This window comes from Puntigrus tetrazona, unplaced genomic scaffold (assembly GCF_018831695.1).
Source record: "Puntigrus tetrazona isolate hp1 unplaced genomic scaffold, ASM1883169v1 S000000008, whole genome shotgun sequence".
NCBI classification, from domain to species: Eukaryota; Metazoa; Chordata; class Actinopteri; order Cypriniformes; family Cyprinidae; genus Puntigrus; species Puntigrus tetrazona.
The window spans coordinates 1,081,939-1,094,801 of record NW_025047688.1 but is presented as its reverse complement, the minus strand read 5'-3'; the positions used below and the strand labels follow the sequence as shown (position 1 = coordinate 1,094,801).

The 12,863-nt window shown below is 38.0% G+C and overlaps 1 protein-coding gene across 4 annotated transcripts in view; it reads left to right on the top strand.

Annotated features, from left to right (window-relative positions):
* The window catches only part of kalrna (kalirin RhoGEF kinase a), a 134,729-nt gene that overhangs the window by 50,423 nt on the left and 71,443 nt on the right, over positions 1-12,863 (top strand). For all 4 annotated transcript variants that reach the window (XM_043229538.1, XM_043229540.1, XM_043229539.1 and 1 more), the window contains exons 2-6: positions 2,647-2,721; positions 3,353-3,467; positions 8,181-8,373; positions 8,543-9,055; positions 11,068-11,190. In XM_043229538.1, the coding sequence (XP_043085473.1) occupies positions 2,647-2,721; positions 3,353-3,467; positions 8,181-8,373; positions 8,543-9,055; positions 11,068-11,190 (1,019 nt within the window). The remainder of the gene's footprint in view (positions 1-2,646; positions 2,722-3,352; positions 3,468-8,180; positions 8,374-8,542; positions 9,056-11,067; positions 11,191-12,863) is intronic.

Here is a 12,863-nt window from a genome sequence, read left to right as displayed (position 1 = left end):
AAATAAATACAGTGTATGTGGCAAACTGTGGCTTCATTAACACTATTGAATGAGGCGAGAAACACAAAGAGCAAGTGAGAAGAAACGCACAAAAGAGTCTATTGATGTTCCTCAAAGCATTCATACTAATGAGGTGCTGTGAAAACAGGACCCGATTGATGAAATATCAATGTCTTGCTCGAGAAGTGCACTTCCCCTCTGCCCTTCATAAATTGTCCAGGAGCCCTGGAGGAGGACAGATAGTTTGAGCGCTAATGCAGGTGTTTGAGTGAGCTGAGCGCAGACAGGCGGGCCGCTCTTTCATCTGATGCCGTCTCTCATTTTAATGGGGCTGAGCTTTAGTCTTTCTGTAATCCAATCCCTCATTTCTGGCCCATTACAGCTCCTCATCTCTCAGTCCATCCCTCACTCTGTACCTCCTGTGTTTCGCCTGATCTTCTCATTTGGTCTTTCGTTCCACCTCTCAAACACCACTCACCCTGTTATTAGAGGTAGAGAGAGTGCAGATCTCTTTCCTAATGACTCCCACCTGATTTAACAAGCATTTTCAGCAGTTAGGAGCCGTGCACTAAAGCAGTGCAGAAAGCAGTAAGCAGCAAAGTAAATGTTTCTAACTGTAAGCGTCACGTACATTTTAAATAAAAAGGGTTCTTTTTTTGTGTAAAAAAACGGTTTTAATTTAAGCTTCTGGTCAGGTAACGAGCAAAGAAAAGACCAAAATTGGACTCTAGAGAATAAATAATTGCGGCTTTGCTGTTTTTAGTCAGTTTATTTGTGCTATTTAAAAAAATAATAAAATAAAATAAAATAAAATAAATATATATATAAAATATATATTTAAAAAAATATATAAAATATATATAAAAAAAAAAAAAATATATATATATATATATATATATATATATATATATATATATATATATATATATATATATATATATATATATATATTTTTTTTTTTTTGGAAATAAGAGGCTTTTCTTCTTACACATTTTGTGTCACTTTCGAATTGAAACATTAATTGCCATTTCTCAGAATAAACAGATGGTAACACTTTATTTTAGGTTCTCTTAACCAGTTGCTTATTATCATGCATATCACTAGAATATTCGCCATTTAGAGGTAGTAATAAAGCACATATTAATGCCTTATTCTACATCCCTAATCATACACCTAATAACAACTAACAGCACCTAACAACTATTAATAATATAGTATAATAAGCAGCAAATTAGGAATTTATTGAGAGAAAAGTCATAGTTAATATTGAACAAGTGTTCCTTATTATAAAGTTTTAGGTTGCGCATCGTGGACTATAGCGAATGTTATATTAGTAATCATTTCGGTTTTGAAACTGCCGTGATCGACACGTTTTTGGAGTTTTGTCAAATTTGAACGTGAATGAAGGTTTTTCCAGTGAGCCCGTTGCTACTCCGCATTAATTATAAACCCAACTGCTGCTTACTAGCTGTAGCAAGTAGATCTTTGGTTGTGCTTAATCATCCATGATAAGATATTTCTAATCATCTGCCTTAAATCTGACGCATAATCAGCCGGACAGCTGAAGCAGCTCTTACATGATCACATCCCTCTCTGAAGCTCTGTAAAGTAGTGGTTCATTAGAAGAGTCGCCAGCGTGTCTTTAATGTGGAGAATCAGCAGCATTGATCCGCTCCTGTGAAGCAGAGAGTCCTCAGGGAGGAGAGTAGTACTGAGGAGGCACCTCGCTTCAGATGGCTTCATCCTGAGTGTTTATGATAGCTCTTATCAGCTCTCTCTGAGGACTGCTGCTTTATGATTCTAAGATGAAAAAAAGCAGCCTGAAAGAGAGAGGGTTTGGGCATGATGAACGATAGACATGGACTGGAAGGAAGATGTGTATGATAGAGTTTACTGCAGACCCAGAAAGCTTTCATTACTCTGGGTTGTGTTTTCATAGAAGACCTAACGGAGGTCTCTGTTATCTTTATGATATCCTGATATCCTGAACCTCTCCCAAAACCCCCCAAAACCCAAAACCATTAAATGCTGTACATTTTAAATAGTGTGTGTATATATATTATAGATACAGTGTTTCACATCCAAGGCGTTACCGTGATGTAAACCATTGGCATTCACTGTAGTGCACTAATAGAAAGTTGATTTATATATGATTATAATGATTTTTATTTTTGAGCATTTTTCCAAAAAATATTTTTGTTATTGTATTTTCAGGCCATAATCATGTGAGAGGAAATCCTTATGACATAGCCATGTGATCTTTCATTGTATTTCCTGTAAAGGATTGGATTTCATTCTAAGAAATATTGAAATATTGCTCTACCCTTAATGGATTCGACTTACATTTTTAATATTAAGCGGAAAATGTGTTTGAAGATAGAAGTGTAGCTGAATTATACTTACAATAAAATTTGTCACAATCAAATGCACTTCAGAATAACCAGTGTTTGACATTAAAACTATACTTCCACAGAATTAAAGTACAAAATTAGTTGTTGCAATTTAGCAGACTTTGCGTGGCGTTTTTATCAAGAACATAAATGGATGCAACAATGGGAAATAAATGTATTTCAAATAGTATATTTATTGTAAAAAATGTAATGAGCGATGATAATAAAATTACTTTTTCTTCTCTTTTATTCTCAGGGTCTTTCAGAAGTGAAGGAATCAAAGCGTCTGATGTCCTTCCCGTGCTGAGAGAAAAAATTGCGTTTGTATCAGGTGAGATGTTTCTAATCATCTGCCGAGCTTCGTCACTGCTGAAGCAGCTCTTACTCGATCACGTCCCTCTCTCTATTCTGTCGTTATTCGCTCGCACGTTTTGAAAATGGCCGAGGCTTTCTCATTTGGCTCTGGCGATGGTTTTTAAAATGACTCTGATGTGACGAGACTCTCCTCACTTCCATGAAACATCTGTCTCTCAGGTTGAGCGCAGAGGGGCTTTCTCAGAACCTCACAGATTTTAACCTGAGGCTGTTTCAGACGTTAACAGCTGGTTGAATTTAGTGAGCTCGTTCGAGCTCGCTCTGCAGAAGTCAAAATATTGTATCTGAGGCGCAGTGATTTGTGTGCTAGTTAATCTTGTGAGATGTGAGATACTGCAGCTATCATACAATATCTGTCTGTCAGCTTAGCGATGCTAAACTGCCATAATGAGTTCTCTCTTTCCTACTTGTGGAAATTTAGGGAAAAACTAGGAATAAATATATAAATATATATGTAATGTGTCACTCAGAGACTTCTGGAAGTGTTCTTTTACTATGTTTAGCAATAAATATTACAGCGATTCATAGTTTGTACTTGCAAAATACTATTCTCTAACTTTAAGCCTTTTTGTTTTGTTTTTTCGCAGGGGGTCGTGATAAGAGAGGTGGCCCCATCCTCACCTTTCCTGCCAGGAGCAACCACGACCGAATAAAACAGGAGGACCTGAGAAGACTCGTGACGTACCTGTCCACTGTGCCCAGGTGAGCTTCATGTTAATGTGTCCAGAGCAGACTTTATGAGCATTACGAATGTAAATGTGTCTTTATCCTGTATAAACGGGTCTCTGCTCTGCCCTCCTGGGCTATTTTCAGAGCAGAGAGTCCAAGAATCATACAGCATAGTACAATATTAGTCTGCATTATGTATCTCACAGTGATCAAATATAGTGTAAAATATTCACAGCAAAGGAATTTGAATAAACTCTGCCTTACTGTGGTTTTGTTCTCTAAGCTCCTCCGTGAGAGAATTATTCAAGAACAAGCATTTACATTCCCACAGTGAGAAGTTGTTGTATAATCCATTATTATGCATTATACATATTATATCATTATTATACATATTACCATGTTCTGTAATAACAACAAGGCTGTTATTAAAAATAAGGACTTAATTAATAATAATTCTTAATTAACTTGCCCGGTTAAATTATGGTTAAATTATTTTTTGTTTAAAAAGTAGGACATTTTTGTTATTTGTCTCTTTATAATGTAAATAACAGTGACAACCTTCAATTCTTGCGAAGATGTGGATTTCGAAGGAATTGTATTTAGTCAGTTAGCTGGCTGAAAGCCAATGGAAATGATAAAGAATTCCGCAATTCATTGATCTGAAGGTGTATGACCCCTGAACAAGCTGAAAATAATGAGATCTTGTCTTCTGCAGCCTTACCGCTGTGCTCGACGCTGATTCTAGTGCATCACTCGAGTATATTCCCATTCCCGAATGTAAATATCCTGTTGGAGTATTTAGATAAACTGGATTGTTTGCGTTAAACCGCAGGTCTAATATTGTGCCGTGTTGCTTCCATTGTGTGAGTGTTTGGGGCCGGTGTTGACTTCACTGGGCCGCTGATCGATGCTGTCACTGCCCTCAGATGTCAGCATCAAAGCCTGTGAGCTAAGCAGCGAACAAAGATGTACTTAATGCGAGTTTAATTAGGAGAAAGAGAGAAAGCAACCGAAGGGAGGGGGAACCCCGTCTCTTTTCCACAAGCCATGATTCATCAGTGTTTTGATGTGTCGGTGCCCACAGGCATCTGAGCTTCCGTCCCCTTCAGCTGCTCTTTAACGCGAAACAGCTTTCAGCTTCAAGCAGATGAATTGAAAGGAGCGAAGCTGGTTCTCTGAGACGTATCAGTTACCCTGTTTCATGACGTGATGTGGTTAGGCGTCTCGAGCTTGTGTGTTTAGCACAGGAGGGTCTGCCTGATGTGTTTCCAAAGCATGGTTCCTCCACCCCTTCCAGCCGAACGATATCCTCGTTAGCAAGGAAGTCATCCGCGACGTCTGTTATAGATGTATAAATATCACAGCAGACACAGAACCCGGCCCAGTTCGATTTCCACTCGGGAACAGCTCTTGCATCATCGGTGTCGGATGGATCGGCGTAAAGCAGAGCAACCCGCTGGTTCGGTGAAGAGGGAAAATCAATGTTATTGAGTCAGCTCGCTAACCCCCGTCTGGCTATGTGATTCATGCCCTGTGCTTCCTGCGCTGGCATATGATATAGTGTTTGTGACAAGCTCTTTTGATTCGCCTTAAAATGAGTATTCTGTCATCGTTTGCTCACCGCCGCGTCGATCCAAACCGGCATGACCGACTGGAGCACAAAAAGAGGTGTTTTAGAGAGTGTAGGCACACTTTAAAGCTCCAAAATCATCATAAAAGTCTTCATAGACTTCCAAATAAAACAAAACTATATGAGTTTGGAAAAGCGGGTGGCTATTATTTAGTGGCTAAGCTGTATTCGAAATTAACGCCAGTGTGATTTATAAATAAAAACGTTGGCCAAACATGATCAAATACGGCCAAGTCGTGAAAATAAAATTTATACGCATTTCTCTCGAAAAGTTTGGTGAAGAAAAATAATCTCATGCCGAAGAAAAAATAAAGACGTTATAGTCGTGAATTAACAGTTTGTTCTCAAAACATTCATTTACAGTCACATTTTATTTATTAATTTCAGAGGTTAATTCATTTCAATGGTTAAATCGTGGCCACACTAATTTGTTCCTTCGTTCACTTATTTTAAGTGAATCGTGGTTATGTTGAATTAATTTGCTCCATCATTTATTTGGTGTAAACATGCCCGTGATTTACAAAGTTAATAAGTCCAACCATTAGGCCTTTTTAACAAATGCGAGGGAGCAAATTGATAAGCTTGAATTGATGTCCAATCCTGTTTCTGAAATGGCCAGGTTCCTGCAGTTTTTAACTCCGAACCATTTCCAAAAACTCCCGCCTGGAAGTTTCTAGTGCATCTGAGAGCCGTGGTTAGCTGCTTTTGTGTGCTTAAATGAGGTTTGGAGTTAAAATGCAGGCCAGTGGTCCAGGAACAGCTGCAGGACACTATATCTCTAGTTTTCCCTCTCTGAACATAAACTGTAAATATATGTAATTAGATATACTGTACCTGTCCCTAACCTTACCCCGTACTCAATAGCAGCAAGTGTTTTTCAACACACTGTGAACGCAATACGTACATTATACTTATTTTATGTAAGTCCGTAGTCCTTAAGACCACTTAATATAAAGCGTGAGTGAAAAGTAGAAGTCAGCGATGGCATTGGGTGAAAGTGAAGTTCTTTGTTTTTCTTGAGTTAGCGTCAAGGCTGTGTTAAGTGTTTATGTCCAGCTATTGAATTACTCAACACACAGTCGACAGCGTGGCTTTGGCAGTAGTTTATCCCATCGCTGGAGTAAAATGTTAGAATTTACGGCCGTTGTTTTTGACGTGATTCCCACTCCGAGCTCAGAATGGCAGGAAATGAAAGAGGCTTTTATGTGACATCATGTATTGTAGTTCCTAATCGCACAGCATTTTTGCTGACTTTCTGTCATCTTTATTTCCTCTTTGAGGCATACGGAAATCTGTGTGTTGTAAATTTTACCGTCACTGAAAAACTGGTGAGTTATTTTTATCTTCCAATCTCTGCACACTACTTGAAAAGCATGAGCCAGAAATAGAAGCCGTGCTGTTTCCGCTTAAGCTGATGAGAACAATCCTCCAAGAATGCTTTAAATGGTGTCTAAACAAATCACCCCGCTGTGTTCCAAGATGATCTTTAGTAGAGGAGATTCTGAGTGATAGCATTTATATGGAAATTCAAGAAGCAAAGTGGCTTAAATGCAGTAATGAAGCCAAATGTGCAGCACTTTATGGTCTGAAGGACACACTCCTGTACTCTCCTGTACACACTCTCTCTCTCTCTCTCCCTCTCTCTATCTCTATCTCTCTCTATCTCTCTCTCTCTCGCTTTATCGTTGTCCTTTTCTCTGGGTCAAGTGACTCATTTAATATGAGTCAGACAGGGATACTCATCAAGAGTGACCCACACTCTCAGCATTTTTCATAGGAAGTTTATAGAAGACAGAATTTAGCATTTGAAAAGATTTCAGGACCATTTAAAAGTTTTCAATTTCCAAAAAAGTCTTAAAAAGGCTTAAAACTATACATATCCGTGAGCAGGGGAGGACTTAACCATTAACTAAGATAAGCAGTCGCTTGGGGCCCCAGGGAATCTGATATTGGCAAAAAAGGTTCAGCAAACACTCAAGACACTTAAACATTACAAAATTGTTTATTGCCATTAACACTGCATAGTTTGACCCTGTTATGGTCACATAAGCTTTTTATTGCATTGTTAGGGTGCGTGTAAACATAGATAATGTAGCAAAAAAAATGTAAACAGTATATAAAGAGGAGATTCAGCATTTTTTCCGCTTTTCAGTGATTATAAAGTGCACACTCTGTGCCATTTCTTGTCTATAAGTCGTTCAGAATTTGTATAAAAGCCTTGTTTTTCATGGTAACATGCTGCAATTGTTCACTGAGTGACAGTAAATACATATCTTACAGAACTAAAGCATTAGAACGTATAGATAGGCTTGTTGAACTGAGCAGTGACAGAACCAAAACCCATGCAATCGTGTTGTAACTCCTGTAACTCATGAATAGTTTATCTGGTTAGTGTGGTAATCAGGGATCTGTTCTATCCTTTTGGGGTTATTTGGCATTCAATAGAGCGTCCCACAGAATCTCATGGCTTTTTTGTTGGATTTTTTGGTTTAATATAACAAGCTATGTTTTCAAATTGTCCAGCTGTTAAATACTACTGTTACCACTAGTACTTTTCTACTACTTACACGTAAACAATCAATAATACAGCATAAAACTCTACAGTGTGTTATGTATGTATATTTCGGCAAACTTAAATGTCTGTTATTTATTTAATAAAGTCGGAGTGACCCTTGCTGGCCTTATGTTGCATATTTCATCTTTCATTTTGAGATTACGCACTTCGTTATCTGAGAAAACGTAGTAAATGTAGTGTGTGCGGCTTATCTCTTTTTGTTTTGTTTTGAAACAAAAAGAGATAAGCAGATGTATGTGTGATTTATTTCACGTTCGAAACATTCTCTTGGGTTCGTTGCTGTCGGGGACTATATTTTTTAGTGGAAGGACTGCTTTTAACGAATTTTAGTACTATTACTGCACTTCAGTAATGTAGTTTTAGTATTTATTTTTTTTTATTGTCTCTACGATACAGCAGCCTTTCGTACCTTATTGCTTACACAACGTATAACTATTTACTTATAATTAATTGATGTGCTTATTTTATTAGTAGACTAATAATTACTTCATAACTGTTGCTTTTCGTTTATGCACATCTCTGCTTCTCTGTCTTTTTTCAGTGAGGATGTGTGTAAGAGGGGTTTCACTGTGATTATTGACATGCGTGGCTCTAAGTGGGACCTGATCAAGCCCTTACTGAAGACCCTGCAGGAAGTGTTTCCAGCTGAGATCTGCGTCGCTCTCATCATAAAACCAGACAACTTCTGGCAGAAACAGAAGACCAACTTTGGCAGTGCCAAGTTCACATTTGAGGTAAAAATGCAGTTATTGAGTAGCTTTCTAGTACTCTGATCCTCTTGTAGTGAGAGAGTTTGATGTGAAAACAACGTTATCATTTATTTATGGTTCACTTCAAACAACAGGAAGGCCGTCTTTACTTTTACCCTAAACTGACTTTGTGTTTCCACCTTCTTCCTGACAGACTAGCATGGTATCTGTGGAGGGGTTGACCAAACTCGTGGACCCGTCTCAGCTAACAGAGGACTTTGAGGGATCTCTGGAATATAATCACGAGGAATGGATCGAGCTCCGTGTCGCTCTTGAGGAGTTCCTGGCCAGCGCCGTTCACCTTCTCTCCCGTCTGGAGGATCTGCAGGAGATGCTGGCTAAGAAAGAGTTCCCGGTTGACGTGGAAGGCTCTCGGAGACTCATCGATGAGCACACTCAGCTCAAGAAGAAGGTGATGAAGGCCCCTGTGGAAGAGCTGGACCATGAGGGCCAGAGACTCTTGCAGTGCATCCGCTCTAGTGATGGCTTCTCAGGGAGGAACTGTATTTCTGGAAGCGCTGACTTCCAGAGTGTGGTTCCCAAGATCGCCAGTCTGCTGGATAAACTCCACAGCACCAGACAGCACCTGCACCAGATGTGGCACCTAAGAAAACTGAAACTGGATCAGTGTTTCCAGTTACGATTGTTTGAACAAGACGCAGAGAAGGTAAGTGGGCACTGGTTTAACCTGGACAAAATTATGACAAGCGCAAGCAAAACCCGTTCACATCAAGAACTGTAACTATAAAGATAATGATATTAGCGTCCAGCGGATGATATTGTCTGTAAGTACGCGTGTGTCTGCCGTCTTCTGATTGGACGTTAATGTTTGTTTTAATTCACCAGCTGGAAAAATCATTGTGAAATTGATTTCAATGATTTCTCTGTCCCTTTATTGTTATAGTTGTGATATGGATTGTTAGAACTAAATCTTTATCATTATTACATCATTACGTTATTATTGTTCAGTCAGTAGCATCCATCGCTTTTTATACGCATTTTGCAATATCTCATTAAAAAATGATAAGTGGAAACACCAAGATGAGCATAAATTTCATAAATGTGCATAAAAAAAACATACACGTACATATGAGTTGGATAAACTTTTTATCCGATAAGAAAAAATGGAAATCAACATGACTAGCGGTGTATCTCATTCACAGTTTCTACAGTATATGCCTGAGTAAAGTCTGTTGTCAAAGTATTTCTGTATAATTAATGGGTGAGTAATTTAAACAATAAATATGTTATGCTTTAGGGAGGAAATTTTTAATTATACCAAAAGGCCTTTTTCTCACCAAAAATAAAAATCAATCAGATGACAGAAGACATTTAGAAGAATTCATTCTGATCATGTCGATAATGAAGAGGCCTGAGAAATTAGCTTGATGTTGTAGGCTTTTTAGGGTTGAAAGCGTGACCTCACACTAACTCCACCCACTTCGTGATGGCAGTGAGTTTGATATCAGCGCTCACAGGGGCCGTCTGATCCTAAGTACATACAACTGCATTGTGTTGATGATTTCATTTTGCTCAGAGCGCAGATGTTTATTTTTAGCTCTCACGCACACGTTCCCGCTCGTCGCGGGTGAACATGATTGAAAATCATTTGTCTGTCAATGCGCCAGGCCTCCTTGTGTCAAAAGGCCAAGAGCGAGCAGTCATTCTGCTAATTAATGCTTCTGTCCAACTTCTCTTAGAACGAGCCCAGACCTATTCGATTAAACCGGCCATTTAATGTAATAGGAATGCAGGCAGTCAACTACATTATCAATTATGCTGTCTCTCAGCTCTTATCTTGATTATAAGCGCAATTAATTTGCAGCTCTAATTAAATATTTATTCAGGACAGTTATTCAGCATTGGAGGATACATAGTTTAGAACTCAAAAGGCCATGGAAACATGTGGACAGAATTTTAATAACTTATTTATTTGCATATTTGCTTATTATTCATTACGTTGCATCTCCATCTATTAATTAAAGCATCTTTATGAATGAACTAATGCGATGCATAAAACTTTGATGTGTAAAGTATCTACAGCTGCAACAGTATAATATTTGGAATAGATTTGTGCATTAATTGGCAATGAAATTTGATCGTCTTATTTATTGTAGAAGTCAGCTTTTAGAATTTACATAAACCCTAAAGAGATTACTTTTTCTCGCAACAGCCTATGTTACAGGTGGAAATGGCAAACTCTGAAACTGACAAAAAAGGTATCTGTGATTCGGATTGTCTCCTAGACGAATGTCCTCGACAGTATAATCCTTTAAAAGGTCCTACAGCTCATATCTTTGCTTTAGCGCGGCACACTATCGACGCGTGGATTAATCTAAATTAGACTGGCTGTCATGACAATACAGCAAACCACGCTGATTATACTAAATAATCCTTCATTTTTCCTGCTACAACACAGAACACCGTTAATCCAGCGATGCCTCCCTATACTAACGCTCTTATCCTAATGGATTCCTTATCGTCTGTTGAAATACAATGGTTAAGATATGTGCATTTGTCATTCTGTTATCTGTCCTTAACCTTACGTTTGTTAGTCTGTGTTTGATTTATTACGCGTGCTGTCAAGTTAATAAGAAACCAGCCATGGCGGTACGTAAGCTTCGCAGAGGAATGGTGCAGAATTATATGTAATGACCTTCTGTTCTCGTCTCTCTGTAGATGTTTGACTGGATCAGTCACAATAAGGAGTTGTTTCTTCAGAGCCACACAGAGATCGGCGTGAGCTACCAGCACGCCGTGGAGCTACAGACTCAACACAACCACTTTGCCATGAACTCCATGGTACGTTGTGACGGTGCTTGAGTGGCACTACTTCTTAACTTGAAGGAATAGCTGTCATAATTTCCCTCGAGTAGCTCCAAACCTGAATTTCTTTGTTCCGCTGCACACAAACAAAGAGTTTTTGAAGAACCAGGCTGTTTTGTGTCACTACTGACTTCCATATTTAAAAAAAGGTACTGTGGGAGCGGTGATGGCGATGATTTTTTTATTTTTGGGTGAACTATACTCATACATTTTGTGTGAGTTGGCGATTTCATATGCATTTAAACATTTATACCAAATCGCTAATACTCTGATTCATAAAATACACTACTTAAGCGTGTCTTTAGTAACATTTAAAGGGGTAGATCACATAAAAACTGAAATGATGTCATAATTTATTCACCCTTAAGACATTGGAGCAGAAATATTTTCTCATAATGTTTGTCCATGCATTAAAAAGACACATAACCAAAAATTCCAAGCATCAAAAAGTTCATAAAGACAAAAGAAGAATTATTTTTGTATTTGATAATATAAATTATTGTTATTTAGTTATAATATAAAAAGTGCAAAACATAAAAAGCTAAAACACACACAATGCACTTTTTTTTATTTTTTTATCATTTTGGTAATACATTTTGGGCCCTATTCTCGCTATTAACTAGTCACTTATTAGCGTGTCTGTTAGTAACATACTGGTTGTGTGGGCTTTCAATGGCTGAACAAAAGTGAAGAGAGAATATTAAAAATGATGAATGAAGGTCATACGGGTTTAAAACGAGTAAATGATAGCAGAAATTACATTTTTGGATTCAGCTTTCCCTTCAGGAGGGCGGCTGAGCTGGTTCACTGTTCAATGCTAACCAGTTTCCCACAATCACAGCAAAGGTCGTCTAGCGGCCTTCGCGTAGCTTATTCAGCCTGATTGATTCTCTGACGCTCACAGTATGTCGTTCAGAGAGCTGTATTCTGCTCAGCTAGCCAGGATTCCTCCTACCACTTTAATCAGCCTCCCAATCATCTGAGCTCAGACACAAACACACTCACGCTGCTCATTCATCCTCCTCTTCTTTATCCCAGCATGATTGTTGTTTTATGCCCCATTAAGCTATGATTCCAGTACGAGTCCGTTTGTGTTCACAGAGTCATTACTCTGATCTGGTTAAATACAGTGCTTGCTCTGCTGTTTAAATGGCTAGTTCAGGCTCTAAATTCTAATTGGATGAGCAGCGTTTGAAGCCATACACACACTGTGATTTAAAAGTTTAAGAAACCGTTTCATTTTTAAATGTTTTTATTTGATAAAAAAATACAGGGAAAACTGCAATACTGTGAAATATATTTCTGAGATGCAAAGCTGAATTTTCATCATTCAAATATTTTGCTAACACTTTAATGTGTCCTGTTACACTTTACATGCACTTATTATTATTATAATAAAACAATTAATTATTACATGGAAGTAACCCTAAACTTACATTATGCACTGTAACAAAAAGTGTAAATATCTAAATCAATTCTAAATTGTAATATATTTACAGAGTTATTTAAGAGTTCAGAGTGTCACAGATATTAATTTGCAATATTAAGCATTGCAACTGTTTCCAACGTTATAGTAAAAGTATAGCACAAGGATCATGTGACACTAATGCTGCTGAAAATTCAGCTTTGATCACAGCAATACATTTCAT